The 24,128-nt window shown below is 40.2% G+C and overlaps 1 protein-coding gene across 2 annotated transcripts in view; it reads right to left on the bottom strand.

The window, feature by feature from the left end:
* ssh1a (slingshot protein phosphatase 1a) overlaps positions 1–24,128 on the bottom strand; it is a 62,226-nt gene that overhangs the window by 6,257 nt on the left and 31,841 nt on the right. For both annotated transcript variants that reach the window (XM_057831727.1, XM_057831728.1), the window contains exons 5-14: positions 21,211–21,332; positions 21,006–21,074; positions 20,869–20,934; positions 13,355–13,549; positions 13,133–13,226; positions 6,347–6,475; positions 6,209–6,255; positions 5,951–6,097; positions 3,250–3,450; positions 274–979 (exon numbers count right to left, since the gene is read on the bottom strand). In XM_057831727.1, coding sequence (XP_057687710.1) covers positions 274–979; positions 3,250–3,450; positions 5,951–6,097; positions 6,209–6,255; positions 6,347–6,475; positions 13,133–13,226; positions 13,355–13,549; positions 20,869–20,934; positions 21,006–21,074; positions 21,211–21,332 — 1,776 coding nt within the window. The remainder of the gene's footprint in view (positions 1–273; positions 980–3,249; positions 3,451–5,950; positions 6,098–6,208; positions 6,256–6,346; positions 6,476–13,132; positions 13,227–13,354; positions 13,550–20,868; positions 20,935–21,005; positions 21,075–21,210; positions 21,333–24,128) is intronic.

Here is a 24,128-nt window from a genome sequence, read left to right as displayed (position 1 = left end):
ACTGTAACAAAATGTTCGCATTTCATAGCATTTAAGCTAGTTGACTTTTGCTATGCAAGTTAGCCAATTGTTCTTTTGTAAGATCCTCATTTATTTATTTTTTATATCGTTTGAGGCTAAACGCAGACATTTAACACATTAAATGTTACTAATCCGATTACTCGATTATTCGAACTATCTAACTGATAGATTAATAGATTCCTTACATAATCAGTAGCTGCAGCCCTATCACAATACAAAGCCTCAATTTCATGTTTCCATATAAAAACTCACATTGAAGTTCTGGTGAGAGGTAAAACGGTTGTTGTTGTTGGAATTTTCATTCAGGGTTGCGAGGTCCATGCCATTACTGTCGACATCGCCTTCCACCTCTACATCTTGCGTTTCCCCTGCTCCTCCCCCTCCGTCACCACCCCCGCCTTCATCTGGCTGCATTAGAACCTCCATGTCTGCTTCCTCCTTTTGCACATCTTCTTCATCCTCTTCCTCCACTGTGCTAAACTCTAGCCGCAGACGTAGCTCCTCCAGGGGCTCGGGGCCTCGATTACAGGTCTGGGCTGCGGTGCCCTCCGCTGTAGACCCGAAAGGGGGTAGCCCCAGACCGTCTCGCCCGTCAAATGCCTCATCGTCCAGCAGAGCATCTCGCTCAACATCCTCAATTTCAATGAAGACTTTCTCCATGCCAAGAAGGGGAGGGCCACGTACAGGTGTTGACGGCTCACTGTCCAATGCGGAGTCGGAAAGCCTCCGGAAGTAGTAGTTGTTGTAGGCAGGGTCAATTTCCAGGGCTACTTTCCGGCAAGGGGAGGAGCATGCTGCACCTTTAACGGGCAGAGATTCTTCACAGCAGAGAGACATCACCGGCTCCGGGGTCAAGTGGTCCCCTTCGTCTTCACCGCAACACTGGGCCGACACCGGGTGGCCCTCTGCCATCTCACAGTCTGTGTCTGGATGCCACAGCTTGTTGTGACGCTGTTTGCTGAAAATAGACGCAGAGTTTGAATATACACATGTCGAAAAAATGGTTGGTACACCACTGTTAATGAAAGAAAAACCCACTCTGGTCAGTGAAATGACTTGAAATTAGGCCTTTTGCGACACCAAATTTCAGTAGGCGATATATTGCAAAAACTCGAAAATGGGAGGAGTTTGGCGAGGCCATGGAAAAACGACTTCCAGACGGCTTTGAAGAAATTCTGGTCCGCCATCCGCCGTCTGAAGAGAGGAAAGCAGTGCACCAATAACACTCTGTATAGTGGCGATGGGGTACTGCTGACCTCGACTCCGGACGACGCGAGTCGGTGGGGAGAATACTTTAAAGGCCTATTCAATTCCACAGACACGCCTTCCTTTGAAGAAGCAGAGTATGGAGACTCCGGGCTGGGATCTCCTATCGCTGGGGTCGGAGTCACTGAGATGGTTGGAAAGGTCCTCGGTGGTAAGGCCCCGGCGGTGGGTGAGATCCGCCCGGAGTTCCTAAAGGCTCTGGATGTTGTGGGGCTGTCATGGCTGACACGCCACTACAACATCACGTGGACATCGGGGACAGTGCCTCTGGATTGGCAGACCGCGGTGGTGGTTCCCATTTTTAAGAAGAGGGACCAGAGGGTCTGTCCCAATTATGGAGGGATCACACTCCTCAGCCTCCCTGGTAAAGTCTATTCAGGGGTGATGGAGAGGACGGTCTGTCAGGAAGTCAAATCTCGGATTCAGGAGGAGCAATGTGGTTTTCGTCCCGGCCATGGAAAAGTGGACCAGCTCTACACACTCGGCAGGGTCCTCGACGGTGCGTGGGAGTTCGCTCAACCAGTCTAAATGTGTTTTGTGTATTTGGAGAAGGCGTTCGACCGTGTCCCTTGAGGAGTCCTGTGGGGAGTGCTTCGGGAGTACGAGGTACCGAGCCCCTTGGTAAGGGTTGTTCGGTGAGTCCTGTGGGGGGGTGCTTCGGGAGTACAGAGTACCGAGCCCTGTACGAACAGAGTCAGTGTTTGGTTCACATTGCCGGCAGTAAGTGAAATTCGTTCCCAGTGAGGGTTGGACTCTGCCAAGGCTGCCTGATTTTGTTCATAACTTTTATGGGCAGAATTTCTAGGGGGTCCGGTTTGGTGGCCTTTGCATTGCATCTCTGCTTTTTGCAGACGGTGTGTTGCTATTGCCTTCATCAAGCCGTGACCTCCAACTCTCACTGGAACAGTTCGCAGCTGAGTGTGAAGCGGTTGGGATTAAGTTTAGCAACTCCAAATCCGAGACCATGGTCCTCAGTCGGAAAAGGGTGGCGTGCCCCTCTCCAGGTTGGGGATGAGATCCTGCCCCAAGTGGATGAATTCATCTTGTGGTCTTGTTGACAAATGAGGGTCGGAGGGAGCAGGGGACCGACAGGCAGATCGGTGCAGCGTCTGCAGTGATGCGAACTCTGCACTGGTCCGTAGTGGTGAAGAAGGAGCTGAGCCAAAAGGCGATGCTCTTGATTTACTAGTGGATCTATATTCCTACCCTCACCTATGGTCACGAGATCCCGGATACAAGCGGCCGAAAAGAGTTTCCTCCGCAGGGTTGCTGGGCTCTCGCTTCGAGATACCGTGAGAAGCTCGGTCATCCGGGAGGGACTCTGTGTCCAGCAGCTACTCCTCCGCGTTGAGAGGAACTAGTTGAGGTGGCTCAGGCATCTGGTTCGGATGGCTGCTGGACGCCTCCATGGAGAGGTGCTCTGGGCACGTCCCACTGGCAGGTGACCCCGGGGACGACCCAGGACACACTGGAGAGACTATGTCTCTCGGCTGGCCTGGGAATGCCTTGTGATCCCGCCGGAGAAGCTAGTTGAAGTGGCTGAGGAGAAGGAAGTCTGGGCTTTCCTGCTAAAGCTGCTGCCTCTGCGACCCGACCCCGGATTAAGTGGTAGGTAATGGATGGATGGATATATTGTCTTAAAAATTATTGCCGGTATGCGATGTTACAGTCAATTTTTGTTTTAACCAATTCAACTATTAATGTAGTGACACTACATCCTAATAAATCACCCATTCAAATGCAATAATTTATTATTCTTAAATAAAACACAAACTGTATTAAAAATAATGAACCTAGTCAGATGAATGAATGAATGAATGAACGTTACTTTTATAAGTGTCGAATTATTTCAGTGACCATTGTGGGTTTGCTTCCTAAGAAAAGGGGTACCAACAACTTTGTCAATGTTTGTCAAGAATAAAACAAGAAAATAATCTACATATTACAAACATTGCACTGTACCTGGCATCAAGAATGCCCTCGTACTCTGCCAGCTGCCTCATGAAACTTGGGTTCGGTCGTGTAATGCTCCTCCTTTCCTTGACAAAGTTGTAGGCCTTCTCCAGTGACCATCCATATTCTTTCATGGCGTACGCAATGACTGTGGAGGCAGATCGGCTGACGCCCATCTTACAGTGAACAAGACACTTGGAGTAGTTTTTTCTGAGGGGGTGAGAAACATCGTCATTAGTTAGCAATTTTGACTGTACATTACTCCTTGCAAAAGTTAGCAATATTCTTAATTTGGGTGAGGAGAAAACATAATACAGGTAGTCCCCGGGTTACAAACGAGGTCGGTTCCTACGCAGGTCACGTAACCAGAATTTCCAAGTTGGAACTAACCCTTTAAGTACCCTAAATCTGTAACTAAGTATCCAAAAACGTGACGATTCAATTACGATTCATAAATGTTCAAAAATGATGATTTTTCCCTATGAACTTTATGACACTCGCTAGTAGCGGAACGAAATTCAAGACACGTCTGCCACCCAGACACCTTTACCGGACGCACGCAAAATGTTATGATGGATGCAGCTGGTTACTGAGCGAGAAATTTACTTCTTTCATACACAAAAATAAATTTGTGTATGAGACAGGCAGGGACCCGGCGGTCGCGCTTCTTCTGTATGCAAGTTATTTTTAAGAGCGAGAGGGGAAGAGAGATAGTTTGTTGGTCCTTGTCTTTCAGTTGTCCAGCAGTAGGTTCAAGTCGTGTTAATTAGAAAAAGTCCCTAGTGTTTTGCTAAGTCCTGTGTCTGTCTATCAGAGGTGAGTACACAAACCCTCTTGTACTGTTTAGCTTTTATTGTTGTTGTTTTTGAGATGTTAATAGTTAGCACCGAGCGCTATGCTAATTAGCGACTTCACGAACATGTATTACCGTGTCAAGTTGTGCGTTGTTTGGTGGTGTACAAAAGGTATTCCAGATGCAGAACGTTTAAAACCAGGATTAAGTATAGCGGCAACACTACAAACACGCAAAATAGTACAGAAATCTATGAAAACAAAGTATATGGGTTGAAGGAAGTCTTATTTCCAAAGACACTTTTGTTTCCAGAAAATGCGGAAATCATTCCACCAGTGTAAATTTTATTGTATTGTTGAGAGAAATAAGTATCGCCTTTGAAACAGCTAATGTTTTTGCACGTTCTTGTAAAAAAAAAAAAGAGCATCCCAAGGTCCGCTGTGTGTTGTATAGGCATGTTGAGAAGTAAGTAGTGCCTTTAAAATGGTTAATGTTTTTGCACCTTTTTGTTAAAAAAAAAAAAATGCAGCCCCATATCATCAAGGACTGAGGGAATTTTGATTTCTTCTTCAGGCAGTCACCTTTGTAAATCTCACTGGAACAGCACCAAACAAAAGTTCCAGCATCATCACCTTGTCAAGAGTCAAGAATCTGTATCTCAACAATACGCAATTGTATTGTTGAAAGAAATAAGTACTGCCTTTAAAATGGTTGATGTTTTTGCACTTACTTGTAAAAAAATAAAAAATAAAAAAGCAGTTTCAAGGCAGTTGTTTGTTGTATGGGCATGTTTCCATTGTTCCTGTTGAATCATTAGGATATTGTAGATAAATAATGGACATAAATTTGTTTGGCTACTTTATGAATTAGTAATGTACCATCGTACATTACTAATTCATAAAGTAGCCAATCCAGAATTGTGATCATCGTCAATACCATGATCATCGTTCAATAATAATCGAATTGTAGCACCCTGAATTGTTTTCGAATTGAATCATGGAATCCTTACTTATGTTCAAAATGACACACATTTTAACGATAAAACATTTGACACAAAACAATTAGTGTTCAAACATCCATCTAGTCTGATTAATGTGTAAATTTAGTTGATTAAATTAGCCTAATTTGCCTAACAAAAGTCCGCTATCTTAAATGCTACGAATGCTAACGTATTTACACTTCTCATGGCAGATCGCTTACACTTAACTTAGACGTCGGAGTCTGCTTCTGTCATAGAATGCGACAGTCTAGCCAGACCCAACGTTGCCACCAGAGGGCAGTCTATCCTCCATCATTAAACAAAATACAATACTTTTTGAATTTTTTGCCAGTTATTTTGCGGGTACTTAAAGGGTTCATCCCGACTTACGTGGAAATTCGGGTTACGTCGCCAGCGTAGGAACTCGTTCTTAACCCTGGGACTTTCTGTAGTTTATGCTGATTGGCCACTTTAGCCAATCAAAAAGAAGCAAACCAAGGGATGGACCTAATTCATGTCAGGAGCTGAATACCTATACCAGGGGTGCTCAAAGTTTTTTGCTCCAAGATCTACTTTTAAATGAGACAACCTCCCGCGATCTACCTTAAGAGAGGAGGGTGAACTAAAAAAAAAGAAAAATTTTTAAATGAACAGTTACAGTAATTATGCTTTGTGAGCAACATATGAGGTTATGTTGCCCACAAAATACAAATAACTGTGTACATTTAAAAAAATATAAATAAAAAATGGACGGTAAATTATGTTTGCTCACATAACATAATTAACTAGGTACATTTAAAAAAAAAAAAAAAAAAAAAACATTTTTTTTTTTGTTTTTGTTTTTTTGATGCTGCGAGCTACCCACACTAGCGTTGCGATCGACGTAATGGCCACCCCTGACCTATACAGTATGTGCAAAAAATGTTCCATATACTCACTTTGCTTTAACAATGAAGTTATACGTATCATTCCAGTGTGCCAGCAGGTCAGTGGCCTCTTCGTCATACACGCGAACATTGTGATAGCTGAATGTGCCAGGAAAAAAGTTGTCTATCTCTCTTGTTACATTGAGGATATATCCCACTCTGAGGAGGAAGGATAAAGGTCAGTCTTTCTTACTCAGATAACTCCGTCAATATATTTTCATTTTGCATGCTTGTGATTATCAAAGCCTTCTACAGTATGAAATAAATCACCCCGTTTCTTGCAGTTCTTCCAAATTTGATGCATTCCATTCAGAGCCCTACAAAGATCGAACAAATATACAGGTAAGAAAAAGTGTATTATGATTTTTCCTTTCAGACAGATTGGGGAGCCAGTAGAAGCTGTTCTACCAGGTAGACATGGTCAAAGATGAGTGTAGCTTTATCCATCTGGCCCAAAATCAACAGCATCTCATTGTCGATGAACTCTTTGAATTCCTTGAGGTTGCAGCTCATGTGCTGCTCCAACTCGGTGCGGATCTATATTAAGAAATAATATCATCACTACTCGAAAACTACATAAGTTTGCATATTCTCTAGCAGGCATGAAAATGGGTCAAGGGTTAAAAAGGTGACATGTTCCGGTACACTGTACAGCTAGGGCCGAATTAGTCGGCCGAATATTTTTATGATTAGTCGACTAATCTAACCCTTTAATGCCAGCAATAGGAAGCAATCATCAGAGAATCCCAAAATTTGAACAATAAGGTCCTAATGAAACCTTTTTTTCAAATTTGTAAAAAGAAAAGTCAAAATGAATATGTGTAATAAGCGATCAGATATCTATAACCCTTGCTAAATCCAGTTTTTTTTTTTTTCATGAAACCTACAGATGCATGTGTTGACTTGCATCCATCATTTTTTTTCTTCCAAAAACAAATGTCAAAATTCTGAAGTAGTCTCAATATCATGAAATTTTAGGTGTATCAAATGTGATACATTTGGCAATATAATAAAAAAAATACAAAATAAAATTAAAAATCCCTTTTTCTACTAATTTAGCAATTCAATTTTTGATGACGCTTGTTAATCCACAAAAACATTTTGGAACACTAAAATCTTTATTAAAGTACAAATAAACACGGAAATAACAACAATATATCACAAATAAACAATGAGGTCAAATGCTGATCACATTAACTAGTGCAAAAGAATGGCATGTAAACAGATTCAGAACACCGACTTCGCCTTTCCAACATGATTCAAAACAATTCTTAAAAAAAATATCTAGCAATATTACAGTATACTACTGTATATAATAGTATTATAATCATTGCCAATCGGGTTTTTCATAAAGGGTGTAATTTTAAAGCTATTCTTAGTGTAGAATCTGAATTCTGAAGTATGTGGGATTAACTCCAGAAATCGCTATTTATATGACGAACATGAAATGCTTTTATTTTGAAATGTCACCGGAAGTACATTCGCTAAACCACTAACAGTAAGCTTTACACTCCGCAAAAAAAAAGCTCTGTTTGTCATTATATGTGGTGTCAGTAATCAATTTTTTCATTATTTTCGCTTGCAAATGCTGTTAACCATATCTTTTTCATATTTGAAAACACTTTTTAACCGCAAGTTTGCGTTTTGGAGAAGCCTGCCAATGTTTTATAGCAGGCTAAAGTAGGTTGTGTTTCCCCCCCCCCCCCTTAGCCTCAATGTAGCAATACTTACGTTTACAGTGTTCAATATAGATGTGTTTCCTTATTTTGTACGTCTGAACTTTAATTCTACGGCGTGTCGATAACCAATAAACATCTGTGAAAGGAACTGGTGTCTCATATGCAATCAACACGCACGTGTACACGCATGCATTACTGTATGCTAAGCCTGTCGCAATATGCAATAATTCCATTTATCGCGCGATAAATAAAAATGAAGGCAGTGATTTTTCCGCTGCGATTTATCGCCTCGCGTGCACGTGCGTGCGCGCGTGCGGCAGACGTACTGTTAAAAGTTCGGATTCTTCGTTACCAACTGCGCAAAATGCCTTTTCGTTCCAGGTCCGGCAAAAACTAGCGCCGGAGCCAATCGTTCCCATTATATCCTATTGTTCAAAGTATACCGGCCGCGTCAGTGCTCCGGAGTGACTGTGGACCATCTATGGCGCGCCGGTGTTGTTGACGTGCGGGCGCTCCCGTCAGGAGTGACAATTTATGCTGGGAGGCTATTTTTCAGCACAACGCCGGATATTTACAACGAAGTCCGCCAAAACATTGTTACTGACTTGGCTGCTACGAACAACCTCGCTTTGACAACGAATAGCTGCTTCAAACTCGTCCTGTTTATGAAAGTCGATTGTCATATGCTGGTGTTGTGTAGTAATGATCATCATACAAACTCCTTAATCATGGAGTCCCCCAGGGCTCCATCTTAGGGCCACTCCTCTTCATCCTTTACATTAACGACTTTGTTAATTCCTCATCTGTTTTTCATAAAATACTGTTTGCTGATGATACAAATTTATTCTTTTCCCATAAACATCCCTCTGCACTTGAGCAAATCATAAATAGTGAACTAAGAAAAAAGACACATGGTTCAAATGTAATAAACTCTCTCTAAATATCAATAAAACAAATTACATTGTGTTTCGCTCCAATAAAAAACAGCCCATTAAACAAATCTGCTTAAACATAAATGGAGAAACCATTGAAAGAGTCTGCTCTACAAAATTCCTGGGAGTCCATATTGATGAGTACCTTAATTTTAAAAAACATATTGATGAGCTCACAAATAAACTGTCGAAATATGCTGCGCTGTTTTTTAAACTGCGACATTATATCCCACTCTCTGCACTACTCACCCTGTATAAATCTTTATTTGAGCCACATTTACAATATTGTAATATCATATGGTGCAACACATTTCCAACCTATCTAAAAAAGCTGGAAACCCTACAGAAAAAAGTCATACGTGCCATAACATGGTCTGGGTTCAATGCTCCTACTAAATTAATATTTCACCACCACCACCTTCTGAGGCTAAAAGAACACAACTACTTTCAAAATGCTTGCATAATGTATCAGGTCATCCATAAACTAAACCATAAATTAAGTGATCTCATTCCAATCAGTACTCCTCAGCACACATACACTACTAGAAGAAAAAAATCACATCACTGGAAAAAGCAGAAGTCTAAAGTCTACAAGCTTTGGCATTGTATGCAGAGGACCACAGATCTGGAATGAACTGGACGAAACACTTAAAATGTCACACTCCATCTCTATTTTTAAGAAAAAACTGAAAACCCATCTCCTTGCTATGTATGTTTAATATGCTGTCTTGGAATAACATTCCTAAGGAATCACATGTCAAATCCGATGTAATCAGAATTTTGAAATTTCCCATAGTTAATTGCATGTATGTGTATGAATGTGTGTATGTGTGTGTTGTTTGACTGGGCCCCTACTAAAAGCTTTAAATAGCTTATTCGGAGTGTCCCTTTCATACATCTAGTCAGATGAACTGCTTGTATATATGACCATGTTCATGTGTGTACCATGATACGATGTGTGAATAAACTAAACTAAACTAAACTAAACTAAACTAAATGAGCAGACGTCACTTCAGCGGCGCTTGCTAACTTTTTAATGCGCGCACACACTAGATATCATGAGATGGCAAACTAGATGTGCTACGTCCATGCCATTGGCTACGTGAGCCCAGAGTGATTATGGGTCACGTAGTCCACATACTACATCGATGAATTCTAAACTGTCATGACTGAATAGAAGTTAAGAAGGCCAAATCAATCCATACCAGTGACTATAGATAATGTTGCAAATATTGTTAATTCAGTAAATGACACAGATGGATTCGGACCACAAATAGGATTTCTTGCTCATGTAGTAAACCTAGCTGCTAAGAGAGCTGTAGCAATCAACAGTGTGCCCTGCCTCACTTTACAAACAGTAAAGATTGTTCTCAGCACTTTTATACAAATTTTTTTTCAGATCAGTAAGAAGTAAGCACATAAATATTATGCACTAAAATGCATGTTTTTATGATGGCAATTTAATTTTTGCTCGTTACCAAAAAAAAAAAAAAAAAAACGAAACAAAAAAAATACAGTTGTTATTTTTTTTTTTCAGAGCATTAAATGTATTGAATCGGATTGAAAATCTAGTCCCCCCCATATCAAAAATCGTACCGAACCATGACTTAACTGTATCGTTGAATCCCAATGGAACACCATTGCAGAAGCTATGACGGGAAAAGTTTTCATTTGCCTAAATGCTTAAAGTTATAAGTGCTTTTTTTTTTTTAAACACATTTTATTTATTCTGTGTTTCTGTGCGGTATCAATATTGTTGTTTTTTACTCAAGAGCCTCATGGCCTATTGTTTTTAGTTGTGATTTCTTAAAAAGTATTTTTGAATATAAGAGTAAATATTTATTGCCTTTAAATGGGTGTACTTGATCCATTAATATATACTGTATTCTCACTGTGTTATTGTAAATTGGTTAAAAAAAAATTTGGGGGGGGGGGGGGGGGGGGCGCAATAATATCGCATATCGCAATAATTTATGAGAATAATTATCGCACACTAAAATTTGTTATCGCGACAGGCCTACTGTATGCACACGACAAAAAGCAGCCGTGAAAATTACTGTCCTCATTTTTATTTACTGTGCGATAAATGGACTCATTGCATATCGCGACAGGCTTAGCAACTTCAATAAAACATATCGTTAGTTACTGTATTGGCCCGTATATAAGAACGTGTTTTTTGCATTGAAATAAGACTGGAAAAGAGGGGGTCGTCTTATATTCGCGGTCTAGACATTATCCCCATTCACGATACTAGATGGCGCCAGATATCATTGAAGCGATGTTCTGTCATGACAAATCTCAGCTACTCTCAAGTTTAACCAGTTTGCATTATTTCATTGCAATGTTTTTCCTTATTCAGATTTGTTTCAAGACTAGTTACAGTTAGACCTCACTTCGATGGTTATTGCAGTTATTGCAATTTTGTTGTTTTATCACAATAGATTGGTTATTTACATTTCAAAAACCAGAAGCCATTCATTTACGAATGTGATTGTACTTTAGTTTACATATTTAAATGTTCAGATATTAAGATTTGAATAAGGCAAAATAACATGCTTTTTTTCTCTCAAATATATTGTTATAACCACTAGTTTTGGATGTACTGTAATTATTTTCTGTATAAAAATTAATTTGGTGTTCAAAAAGTCTTTTTTCAAACTTGAGTCTTGAAAAAGAGGGGGGTCGTCTTATAATCAGGGCCGTCTTATATTCGGGCCAATACGGTAGTTAGATGGTCCTGTCCTGTCGTCTTCCAAAATTACAACTGGGTGACGGCGCTTTAGGTGTTCATTCACGGCCGACGTGCAGCCAAGCTTGGCATTAAAGAGACGGGACAACAGTGTACCCTCCTTTATTTCGTTGAAATAAGTCAATGTTTTGGCAACTCTGGTGCGCTTCTTTGGCTTTGTGCCACTTTCCCCGCTTTCATAGCAAGCGTCCGACATTAAAAAAATCTCCCACCACTACACCCCTTTTAAAAAATTTTCTCTCGGATCTACACAATTCACGTAGGTCACCCTTTTTGACTTCGAATTTCGCCGAAAGGTAATAGATTTTCATGCCTGTCAAGGGTTGCAAGATAGACTTCACGTTTTATACAAACTATATGCAAACATTTTAGTGGGTTTGTTTATACAGTGCAGGTAGCCCCCAGGTTAAAATGTACCCAACTTATGTGATTTCGACTTTACCGCACTGGAGTCTCATCCGCCATTTTGTCTCCAGTTGTGTTTTGTACCTCAAAGTAACTTGTAAGTAACTGATGATCCCGCACGGCACACTAGGTCAGGGGTTCCCAAACTATTCCACATCGGGCCGCTGTGGGTGCTGGATTTCTTTCCAACAAAACAGGACGACACATGTGTACCAATCTGGTGTTTTACAAGTGTAATCAGTTGATTTTAGTCAGGTGCTGCTTGTTTTAGAAGAAACCTCATTGGTTAAACGGTCTGTGCTCGATCGGTAGGAACAAAAACCAGGACCCACAGGGGTCCTTGAGGACCGGTTTGGGAGCCACTGCAATACGTTGAAAAACACTGCACTAGAGTAAACACGAAGAAGAACGTATTTGCTCCAATAAAGAAGTTGCGCAGCCAAGTGAGAGAGAGGGGAAAGATGACAGCTTAGCTCACTGTCTAGCTAGGACTTAAAGCTAACGTCTTGGCGAGGACAGTACAATGACGTATACCGTATTTTTCGGCCTATTAGTCGCAGTTTTTTTTCATAGTTTGGCAGGGGGTGCGACTTATACTATGAAGCGACTTATGTGTGAAATTATTAACACATTATTATATCATTTCACATGTTATTTTGGAGTGACACTGATGGTTTGGTAAACTTGTTAGCATGTTCTTTATGCTATAGTTATCTGACTAACTCTTAATAGCTATGTTACGTTAACATGCCGCCCACGTTCGCATTTTGTTGTTCATCCATCATGTAACATTATCATACTGTACACTTATTCACCATGTTGTTCTCTATTGTATTTTTATTTTAAATTACCTTACAAGATGACATATCTGTTCTATATGTTGGATTTTATCAAGTAAATTTCCCCCAAAAATCCGATTTATACTCCAGTGCGACTTATATATGTCTTTTTTCCTCTTCGTTGGGCATTTTATGTCTGGTGCGACTTATACTCAGGTGCGAGTTATGGTCCGAAAAATACGGTAATACATGTTTTTGTATAGTTACTTTGAGACTTAAGGGGTATTTAGGAGTACTTAAATAGTTAATTCCGATTTACGCGGAAATTCTGGTTACATCGCCAGCGTAGGAACGGAACTCTTTCGCAACCTGGGGACTACCTGTAATTGATTTGCCTGAGAACAATGTTATATCTTGTGGTCAAAGTGAATTGAACAAGCTGAAGAAACATAACCTTTTAAGAACAAGTTGTGCATTTTGAACAAAAATACAAAATAATTTCTAATTGACCCAACAGAGGAATATGTTATTAGTTAATACACTGCTACAGCAGCAAATAGTAAAGTGAAAACACACGCATTGTCGAAACAATAACAAATAAGAATGCCTAAGACCGTAGTCATTAACAAGAAAAACTGAGTCATAGTCACCTGTTTGCATGTGACATTCTCAAGATCCTGGCATGTCATGATACTTCGGAGTTTGGCTCTGATAAGGCACTCTGTCCTCTCTCTCTCTGAAGGCCTGTTAAAAGATTTATGTTTGTGTTACACTTAGAAAACAAAATTGCAAAAATTCCACTTTCGACAACTAGGTTAGACAGAATCAGCTTACGTAACTTTCAGATTTTTATGTAATTTATGATGACTGACTTGTCGACAAACATAGTAGGCGAGTCTGGACGTGTGGATTCCAAGTCCTTCATGGTGTTCCATTCATTGATGCAACTCTGCTCTGAAGCGATGCAGCTTTCGTAGTAACCCATCCAAGTGAGAGCCATACCCCCGGGGAAATAGTTATACCTACGGGACACCTCACAAGCCTTGTGGAGCACCTGGAGAGCCGACCTAGTTTGAGGTAAAAATTACGAAAGGCCATTAGATTGTTCTCAACCATAACAGTCAACCATCAAATGCAACACTAAGGGAGCTCCAAAAAAATCGATTATTAGATGCATCGCGATTCGACACATGACGATTCAATTACGATTCATAAAGGTTCAAAAACGATTTTCCTTAATAACTTTATGACAGGCGCTCAGAGCGGAAAAAAATTCAAGACACGTCCGCTGCCCGGACACCTTTAACGGACGCACGCACAATGTTATGATGGATGCTGCCGGTTACTGAGCGAGAGATTTACTCCTTTTCAAAAGACTGGAAAATAAATTTGTGTATGAGACAGGCAGGGACCCGGCATTCACGCTTCTGTGCGCAAGTTATTTTTTTTAGAGCGAGAGGGGAAGAGAGAGAGTTCGTTGCTTCTTGTCTTTCAGATGTCCAGCAGCAGTTTGAAGTCATGTTAATTGAAAAATTTCCTGAGCGTTTTGCTAAGACTCCTGAGCGTCTATAAGAGGTGAGTACACGAACCGTCTTGTACTGTTTAGCCTTTATTGTTATTGTTTTTGAGATGTTAAGAGTCAGCGCCGAGCTAAATCGCTCACGTGTATTTCATATGCAGAACGTGTTAAACCAGGATTACGTACAGCGGCAACACTACAAACCTGCAAAATAGTACAGAAATCTGTGAAAACAAAGTATATTGGTTAAAAGAAGTCTTATTTCTAAAGACACTTTGTTTCCAGAAAATGTGGAATTCATTCCACTTGTGTAAATTTTATTGTACTGTTGAGAGAAACAAGTACTGCCTTTAAAATGGTTCATGTTTTAGCACTTTATTGTAAAAAAATAAAAAATAAAAAAGCTGCTTAAGGGCAGCTTTTTGTTGTATGGGTATGTTTCCATCGTTCCTGTTGAATCATTAGGATATTTTAAATAAATAATGGACATAAATTTGTTTGGCTGCTACTTTATTAATTAGTAACGCACGATGCATCGACAATAATGATGATCTTGATAATTGTGATCATAGTCAATACCGTGATCATCGTTCAATAATCAAATCGTAATCAAATCGAATCGTGTGGTGCCCAAGATGGCACACCCCTATGCAACACCTTGACACTCCAACTCAAGTATTGTACAAAACATTCATTTCCAGCAGGTGGCAGACTGCTGCAAAACGTTAAAAAAAAGCTTTCTGATGCAGATTGTTTAGCACATGCAGTGAGCAATTGTGCCATGTCATGAATAGAGTCTACCCACGCACCACGTGTTCGCTGTAGGGTTCCGCCCACTTGTCCGTCATTTTGACTCTGTATTTGCATTGTTTTCAATTGATGGCGCAATTTAAAATGCATTTCATGGAAGACCCGGTGCTTTCTGATGCCGCAAACTCACTGGATCTGTTACATAAAAGGCGTTATGAGGAAAAGCTTCGTTCTATACAGTCGCCAGATCCATATTTGATGCCCAAATCGATGTTTTTCGACCCACTGTCTTCGCCCTGTCTGCCTGACATCTGCTACGCTGATATTTAAAATGATCTTGTCCACACAAAATCAGCCTATTCTCATGAAAAACTTCAAGAGCTTGGACGCTTATAAATACTTCGTTGCTGGTTGGGTGAAACAGGTCCTCGTTTGGCAGGAATCTATCTTGTGCTTGGAAAGGTGAGTTACGAAATTTTCAATTCGAATTCTTTTGTTATTGCTAACATCCACTGTCAAGTCTAATGTATTTCATGTCGTTTGTCAATGGAGTTAAGGCTTTTAATGTATATATGGTTTAGCGATAGCACGCACTACATACATACGTGTATGTTGTCGGCGATTAGCCTAGCAATGATCTTAATTGTGGTTATTTGTCAGCCCCGTAGACGAGGCCAGTTTCCCTCACTTGGTACCAGCTAAATATTATTCAAAAAATAACGATGGTGGAAGAAAGGGAAGTCACAAACATCTTGAATTTGAAACTATGTCGTACTACGTCGTATGTTGTCGGCGATTAGCCTAGCAATGATCTTAATTGTGGTTATTTGTCAGCCCCGTAGACGAGGCCAGTTTCCCTCACTTGGTACCAGCTAAATATTATTCAAAAAATAACGATGGTGGAAGAAAGGGAAGTCACAAACATCTTGAATTTGAAACTATGTCGTACTACGTCGTATGTTGTCGGCGATTAGCCTAGCAATGATCTTAATTGTGGTTATTTGTCAGCCCCGTAGACGAGGCCAGTTTCTTTTACTTGGTACCAGCTAAATATTATTCAAAAAATAACGATGGTGGAAGATAGGGAAGTCACAAACATCTTGAATTTGAAACTATGTCGTACTACGTCGTATGTTGTCGGCGATTAGCCTAGCAATGATCTTAATTGTGGTTATTTGTCAGCCCCGTAGACGAGGCCAGTTTCTTTTACTTGGTACCAGCTAAATATTATTCAAAAAATAACGATGGTGGAAGATAGGGAAGTCACAAACATCTTGAATTTGAAACTATGTCGTACTACGTCGTATGTTGTCGGCGATTAGCCTAGCAATGATCTTAATTGTGGTTGTCAGGCCAAAACCCTCTAAATATATATTAAATGCATCTTACCGGATATAAAATGACTACTACATAGTCTGTGGTGATTTTTTGGTGTCCAATTTTCACGTCGAATTGCAGCCGTCCATTTCGCTCTTCTATTTGGATCCCTCGGAATACGGTAAAATTTCAAGTCTCTCCTTCCATCTTCTCTGTTAGTGCAACCAACAGCCACACACGCCTTCACCATTTTGATTATTAATGTTAAGGAGCAGAAAAACACGCCGTAAATAGGAGAAATGTACGTAGCCGTAATAGGTTAACACTATGTTTTGACGGACAAGTGGGCGGAACCCTACGCGAACACGTGGTACGTGGGTAGACTCTATAGGGTTGGGCATCGTTTGAAATTGAACGATTCCGGTTCCATGATTCGATTCCGGTTCCGAACGATTCTCGATTCCGGTTCTTTAAAGAGACAGGGTCACAAAAAAAAAAAAAGAAACGAAAAAGGCATAGTTTAAGAATTTATTTGTTTGTATTAATGTCTTTACTTCTTTTTTTTTTTTTCAAAAATCATATGAATTTAAAATACATTATTATTTAATATTACCTTATTGGCCCGAATATAAGAATGTTTTTTGCATTGAAATAAGACTGAAAAATAGGGGATCGTCTTATATTCGCGGTCTAGATGTTATACCCATTCACGACGCTAGATGACGCCAGATATCATTGAAGCGATGTTCTGTCATGACGGATCTCAGCTACTCTCCCCGTTCACGGCGCTAGATGGCGCCAGATATCACTGAAGCGATGTTCTGTCATGACAGATCTCAGCTACTCTTTTTAGTTTAACCAGTTTGCATTATTTTATTGCAATGTTTTTCCTTATTCAGATTTGTTTCAAAACTACAGTTACAGTTAGACTTCACTTTGATGGTTAATGCAGTTATTGCAATTTTGTTGTTTTATCGCAATAGATTGGTTTATTTACATTTCAAAAACCAGAAGCCATTCATTTACGAATGTGATTGCACTTTAGTGTACATATTTAAATGTTTTGATATTAAGATTTGAATGAGGCAAAATAACATGCTTTTTCTCTCAAATATATTGTTATAATCAGGGGTGCACATAAGTGGTCCGCATGCGCGCATGCGTACTGGACGTAGACAAACGCGCTGGCCCTCAACGTCTTCCATACGCTTTTGCGTACCGATGGCTGACCACTGTATTTGCGGCAGACACGAGAAAATCACTTCTCAAAATGTAAAAGAGGCAGGCCCCACTGAGTACAGGTAATTATTTCCGTGTTCCCCCACCCCCGTCAAAAGACAGACAGACGACAGAGACGTCACCGGTGCTACCGAAAAAAAGGACTTTTGCTGAAAAGTGGCTGCAGGAGGTACCATAGCTAGAAGCAAATGATGCTCGCGCGGAAATGTGGTACAAAATTTGCCGTGAGAATTCCAATGTCGCTAATAAGAGCAGCGCGTTTTATGTAGTAGGGTCAAAGAATTTCAGCCATCCAAACTTTGAAAAGCACGAAAAAAACAGAGCATGTGGCACTTAAGCAAACTATCGATGTCAGACAGCACCCCACTCGCCCTGCACAGCGCCATGCACTGACAAACGTGTTTTTGCTCGCATTTCACAAAGCTAAACATCCACGTTCAATGAGCTCTTATGAGGAGGAGGGCATCCCACTTTTATAAAAGGCTTGGAGTTTATGTGGGAGCCGCATAATGCCCTTTATTTTGAATTAGTGCTTTTACGTTTATTTCTTTACATTTCACTTCGAAGTAATGGCAATTTTGTTGTGCCAGTTGATGTTAATCGAGCATTAATTGTTAATATAATTAATTAAAAGGTAATTGGCTCTAAGTAAAGCTTGTCATAATTTTATCGCATCAGGCAGGTCGGCTCTCAAGCTCAATGAGGACCAAGTCACATCTCCAGATCCTCCTCTGAGAACCTGGGCAAAAAAATTATGTGCACCCCTGGTTATAATCATTTGTTTCAGATGTACTGTAATTATTTTTAGTATAAAAATTCATTTGGCGTCCAAAAAGTCTTTTTTTCAAACCTGAGTCTTGAAAAAGAGGGGGCCGTCTTATAGTCAGGGCCGTCTTATATTCGGGCCAATACGGTAATACAATTAATATGAAATTTCTGAAATATATGAACTTCTCACAGGGTTATTTTTAAAGTGTATATAAATATCAGTCTTTGAACTCCAATGTGAGTTATCAAGTAAATTGATAACTCAGGAGTGCACTTTCACTAAGTTATTTTTCAAAAGCTCACGCAGAAAACATTTACTTATATTCCTTTGCCATACATGTACCTTAGCTGGGAGCTACAACGAAGCATTAGTATAAATTCTTCTATTGGATTATAATTTGATGTAGATGAGGCAAAATAATAAGGTTTCCTCTTTTGTAAAACGGATTCTGTTCTGTTTACAGGCACATGCAATGTTTATGTTGTAACAATACCAGTTAGGCCAGTGAATGGCGCTGTAGGAGTGCGTACGTATAATGCAGACAAGAAGAGATGAGCGCGCCTGTCTAGGATGCTTTGTGATGTGATGCTATGTTTTCACTGCTACGAGTTCATTAAAAAAAGTAATCGAATGCTTCATATGGCTGCTTCTTTCTAAATAAGCAACACAACAGATTCGAAAACAAAAATCCTTTTAATACTGTTGATTTTAACCGAGGCGTCTATTGCGTTAAGATGGCGGCTGTTTACCAACGCCAGCGAGTCTGTCATTTCGCATCTAGTTCTCTTTATATGTTCTAAAGCCGCCGAGTCTGTCATTCCACATCTAGTTTTATTTACATGTGATATCGACCATAGCCCGACGTAATAATATGATTTATTCTCATACTGTTCCATCCATCCATCATCTACTGCTTAATCCGAGGTCGGGTGGCTGGGACAGCAGAAGACAAAGGTAATGTATTGCTTTACTTACCTGGTTCTGACGGCGCAGCATTTCAACTACGTAGCACTGATCTAGCTTTGCACTTGGCACTTAGGCTATAGACCCTACTCATCAACGTCATAGAATGACATGTCGCTGTATCCGGCCGCCATATTGTCCGTCATTGTTTATCCGTATTCTCAATGGTTTAAATTTGTCGTGCAATTTACAGTGAAATTCATGGAAGCCCCGGTGCTTTCAAACGCTGTAAACTCATTGGATGCGTTGCATAAAAGGCATTATGTGGAAAAGCTTCAGTCGATCCATTCGCCAGATCCATATTCGATGCCTAAATCGATATTTTTCGACCCGCTGTCTTCGCCCTCTCTGCCTGACAACGGCTACCCTAATATTTACAACTATCTTGTCCACACAAAATCAGCCTATTCTCACGAAAGTTTGAAAAATTTTAAGAGCAGCACTCTAAGCAACATGACCCCGTGTGACCCTTTACTTCCAATTTTCTAAAATGGCGACAATCAATCAAAAAAAAAGTTGACTGCGACGCTTCAAGGATAGGTGGATATTGGACTATTTCTTCAATAAAACACGCAACAACTGTGTCTGCCTCATTTGCAAAGAGACAGTCGCTGTTTTCAAAGAGTTCGATGTGACGCGATAATGATATTACCAAACAAGACAGGCTGACATGTACGACAACATTACAGGGAAGATACGCAGCGAGAAATTAAAGCAACTTGAAGCTAGTTTAATTTCACAGCAGCAGTATTTCGCAAGAGCCCGAGTGTCGAAAGAGAACGCCACAAAGACGAGACTGTTGAAATTATGAATTAAAAATAATAATAAAGCAAATGTGACACACACAAGGGCTTGCTAAAATTTGTTTAAATATACTGTTCTATGTAAATCAGCCAAGGTAGCCCCCCGCATTTTTACCACACCAAATCTGGCCCCCTTTGCAAAAGGTTTGGACACACCTGTTTAAATGATGATCCGTAGACGAGGCCAGCTTCTTTCACTTGGTACCAGCTAAATATTATTCAAAAAATAATGATGGTGGAAGAAATAAACATCTTGAATTTGAAACTGTATGTTGTCAGCAATTAGCCTCGTAATGATCTCAACTGTGCTTGTCAGCCCAAAACCCTCTAAATATATATTAAATGCATCTTAGCAGATATAAAATGACTACTACATAATCCGTGGTAATCGTTTGGAGCCCAGTTTTCTCGTCGAATTGCAGCAGTCCATCTCGCTCTCCTCTCCGGGTCTCGCGGAATACGGTAGAACTTCAAGTCTCTCCGTCTATCTTCTCAGTTATTGCAACCAACCGCCACACATGCCTTCATCATTTTGATTATTAATGTTAACGAGCAGAAAAACACGCCATAATAGGAAGAATTTACGTAGCGGTAATGCGTCATCACGACGAGTTGACTGACAATATGGTGCGGAGGTGTGGTTGTGACGTCATGTGAGTAGGGTCTATATTCCATGAAGCCGGTTGTGCATAATTAGTCGTGCAGCCACTTTTGCATGATATAGTTAGTGTTGCAAATGTTGAACTGAGCTGACTGGTCTTTTGTTTTTGTTTTTTTGTAAATTTAACCCAAACATGGACTGTGTCCATGGTTGTGATCAAGTTGCAATGCACAAACACGCGCTTCTTGTGGCTTCTTCTTTGTGGTTTTCGGCAGCATTTTTTTCCGCATCGAAACGTGGAATCGAAATTAAAAAATTCGAACGGTTCCGGGAGAACCGGAGTGTTAGAGCCGGGTCTCATCGATGCTCCATGCTAGTTGCTTAAGCCTAGTCATGAAACAGGACTGCTGTATTAGATTACTCACCACATAGCCTGCACTGAAACAGGTTTGAAGACATGAGTCCGCCCTGCTGTGTTGACAGTAAAGCCCCTGAGGTGAAAACAAAACAGATGGTCACCTTTTGCAGTGCCGATAAGTAGGAAAAGTTCTATGGAACTCACCCATCTCCATCCAAGTGGATTTTACTGTCACTCCAGAGTGGCAGCACCATGCCAATTGAACAGCTTTTGCTGGCAGAAATATAAATTGAACAAATATGTTACACAAATAGATTGACAAAAGTAAAAACAACTCAAAGTAAAAATTCTAGCCAAATGTCAATGTGGATGTTATTCATAAGAACACATTCAACAGTTGTCTTCTCACCAGTCTTTGTTAGTAAAGTCGATTCCCAGTAGGATGTTCTCCTCTGTGTCTTGCCGTCCACTTGTGTACACAACTACCATGTATCGCACACGATCTAACCACGCACTCTCCAGCCGCACAGCCTACGCAGGGAAACACAATGCACATTCATTTAAAAGTTATGTTACAGTTGTATTCATCTTCAGTAAGAAAGTGTTTACTACTAGAGTGGTACCTCTACATACAAATTTCATTCGTTCTAGTGCCTGGTTTGTAAGTCAAAATGGTCGTATGTCGAGCTGGATTTTCCAATAAGAATACATTATAACCCGATTAATTTGTTCTACAGCCAAAAAAACTACACTAAATCTAAGCTCAATGTAACAAATCGGGTTCTAATGCGGCGGTTGTGTTTTGCATGCTGTTCCTGAACGTATTGAGTGACTGACGACAGAACGAGAGAGGTGTGGAAGAGTTTTTACATTCTCTTTTCATGTTGTTGTTGGCTACGGCGGACAGTAACCGTGTTGTGTTGCACAAGTTCTGAAATAAATGATGAAAAACCTGGCGAAGTTGGCAACTGGTTGCTGATGTTACAATAATAATTGTCACCTTAACTTGAAAGGATCGTATGTCAAGGTACCACTGTACAGTATAAGTATTAGTAGAGCTGTCACACCAAATTACATACAATCTCTGTACAGAAAAGTGTCGGTTTTATCTCTTTATGTTGGTAATGTACAGTGTAAAGAGAGGATGTTTGAATCATGCTTCCAGGCATCCCATCAACAGACACACACAATGGAAACATCTGGTCATACTCTCAAAACCATGCTGTTCAAACCTGTTCATGCAACATATAATTACAAAAAATATTGAAACTATTTTTAGCAACCAATAAATGTCATTTTAGAGTGGTGGCTAGGCCAGGTAACCCACTGGAATGTACTCGATGTGTACATACATACACACATTACATATATACAATGGGGCAAATAAGTATTTAGTCAACCACTAATTGTTCAAGTTCTCCCACTTGAAAATATTAGAGAGGCCTGTAATTGTCAACATGGGTAAATCTCAACCATGAGAGACAGAATGTGAAAAAAAAAAAAAACAGAAAATCATATTATTTGATTTTTAAAGAATTTATTTGCAGATCATGGTGGAAAATAAGTATTAGGTCAATACCAAAAGTTCACCTCAATACTTTGTTATGTACCCTTTGTAGGCAATAACGGAGGCCAAACATTTTCTGTAACTCTTCACAAGCTTTTCATATGCTGTTGCTGGTATTTTGGCCCATTCCTCCATGCAGATCTCCTCTAGAGCAGTGATGTTTTGGGGCTGTCGTTGGGCAACACGGACTTTCAACTCCCTCCACAGATTTTCTATGGGGTTGAGATCTGGAGACTGGCTAGGCCACTCCAGGACCTTGAAATGCTTCTTACGAAGCCACTCCTTTGTTGCCCTGGCTGTGTGTTTGGGATCATTGTCATGCTCAAAGACCCAGCCACGTCTCATCTTCAATGCCCTTGAATGATGGAAGGAGATTTTCACTGAAAATCTCTCGATACATGGCCCCATTCATTCTTTCCTTTACACAGATCAGTCGTCCTGGTCCCTATGCAGAAAAACAGCCCCAAAGTATGATGTTTCCATCCCCATGCTTCACTGTGGGTATTGTGTTCTTCGGATGCAATTCAACACGAGAACATGTGTTTCCACCAAAAAGTTCTATTTTGGTTTCATCTGACCATAACACATTCTCCCAGTCCTCTTCTGGATCATCCAAATGCTCTCTAGCGAACCGCAGACGGGCCTGGACGTGTGCTTTCTTCAGCAGTGGACACGTCTGGCAGTGCAGGATTTGAGTCCTTGGCGGCGCATTGTGTTACTGATAGTAGCCTTTGTTACTGTGGTCCCAGCTCTCTGTAGGTCATTCACTCAGTCCCCTCGTGTGGTTCTGGGATTTTTGCTCACTGTTCTTGTTATCATTTTGACGCCACGGGGTGAGACCTTGCATGGAGCCCCAGTTCAAGGGAGATTATCAGTGGTCTTGTATGTCTGTCATTTTCTAACAATTGCTCCCACAGTTGATTTTTTTACACCAAGCGTTTTACCTATTGCAGATTCAGTCTTCCAACCCTGGTGCAGGTCTACAATTTTGTCTCCGGTGTCCTTCAACAGCTGTTTGGTCTTGGCCATTGTAGAGTTTGGAGTGTGACTGACAGATTGTGGACAGGTGTCTTTTATACCAATAATTAGTTAAAACAGGTGCCATTAATACAGGTAACGAGTGGAGCCTCGTTAGACTTCGTGAGAAGAAGTTAGACATGTTGACAATTACAGGCCTCTCAAATCTTTTCAAGTAGGAGAACTTGCACATTTGGTGGTTGACTAAATACTAATTTGCCCCACTGTTTATACACACATACTGTATTTTTCGGACTATAAGTCGCAGTTTTTTTTTCATAGTTTGGCTGGGAGTGCGACTTATACTCTGGAGCGCCTTAAGTGTGAAATTATGTACACATTATTATATCATTACACGTTATTTTGGTGTTTTGGAGTGACACTAATAGTTTGGTAAACATGTTAGCATGTTCTTTATGCTATAGTTATCTGAATAACTCTTAATAGCTATGTTATGTTAACATACCGGCCACGTTCGCATTTCGTTGTTCATGCATCATGAACCATTATCATACTGTACACTTATTCAGCATGTTGTTCTCTATTGTATTTTTATTTTAAATTCTTTCAAAATGACATATCTGTTCTACGTGTTGGATTTTATCAAGTAAATGACCCCCAAAAATGCAACTTATACTCCGGTGCGACTTATGTTTTGTTTTTCTCTTCATTGCGACTTATACACAGGTGCGACTTATAGCCTGAAAAATACAGTGTGTGTGTGTATATATTATATATATATT

This window comes from Corythoichthys intestinalis, chromosome 3 (genome assembly GCF_030265065.1).
Source record: "Corythoichthys intestinalis isolate RoL2023-P3 chromosome 3, ASM3026506v1, whole genome shotgun sequence".
In the NCBI taxonomy this organism is placed as follows: domain Eukaryota; kingdom Metazoa; phylum Chordata; class Actinopteri; order Syngnathiformes; family Syngnathidae; genus Corythoichthys; species Corythoichthys intestinalis.
This window is presented reverse-complemented; position numbering and strand designations above follow the sequence as displayed.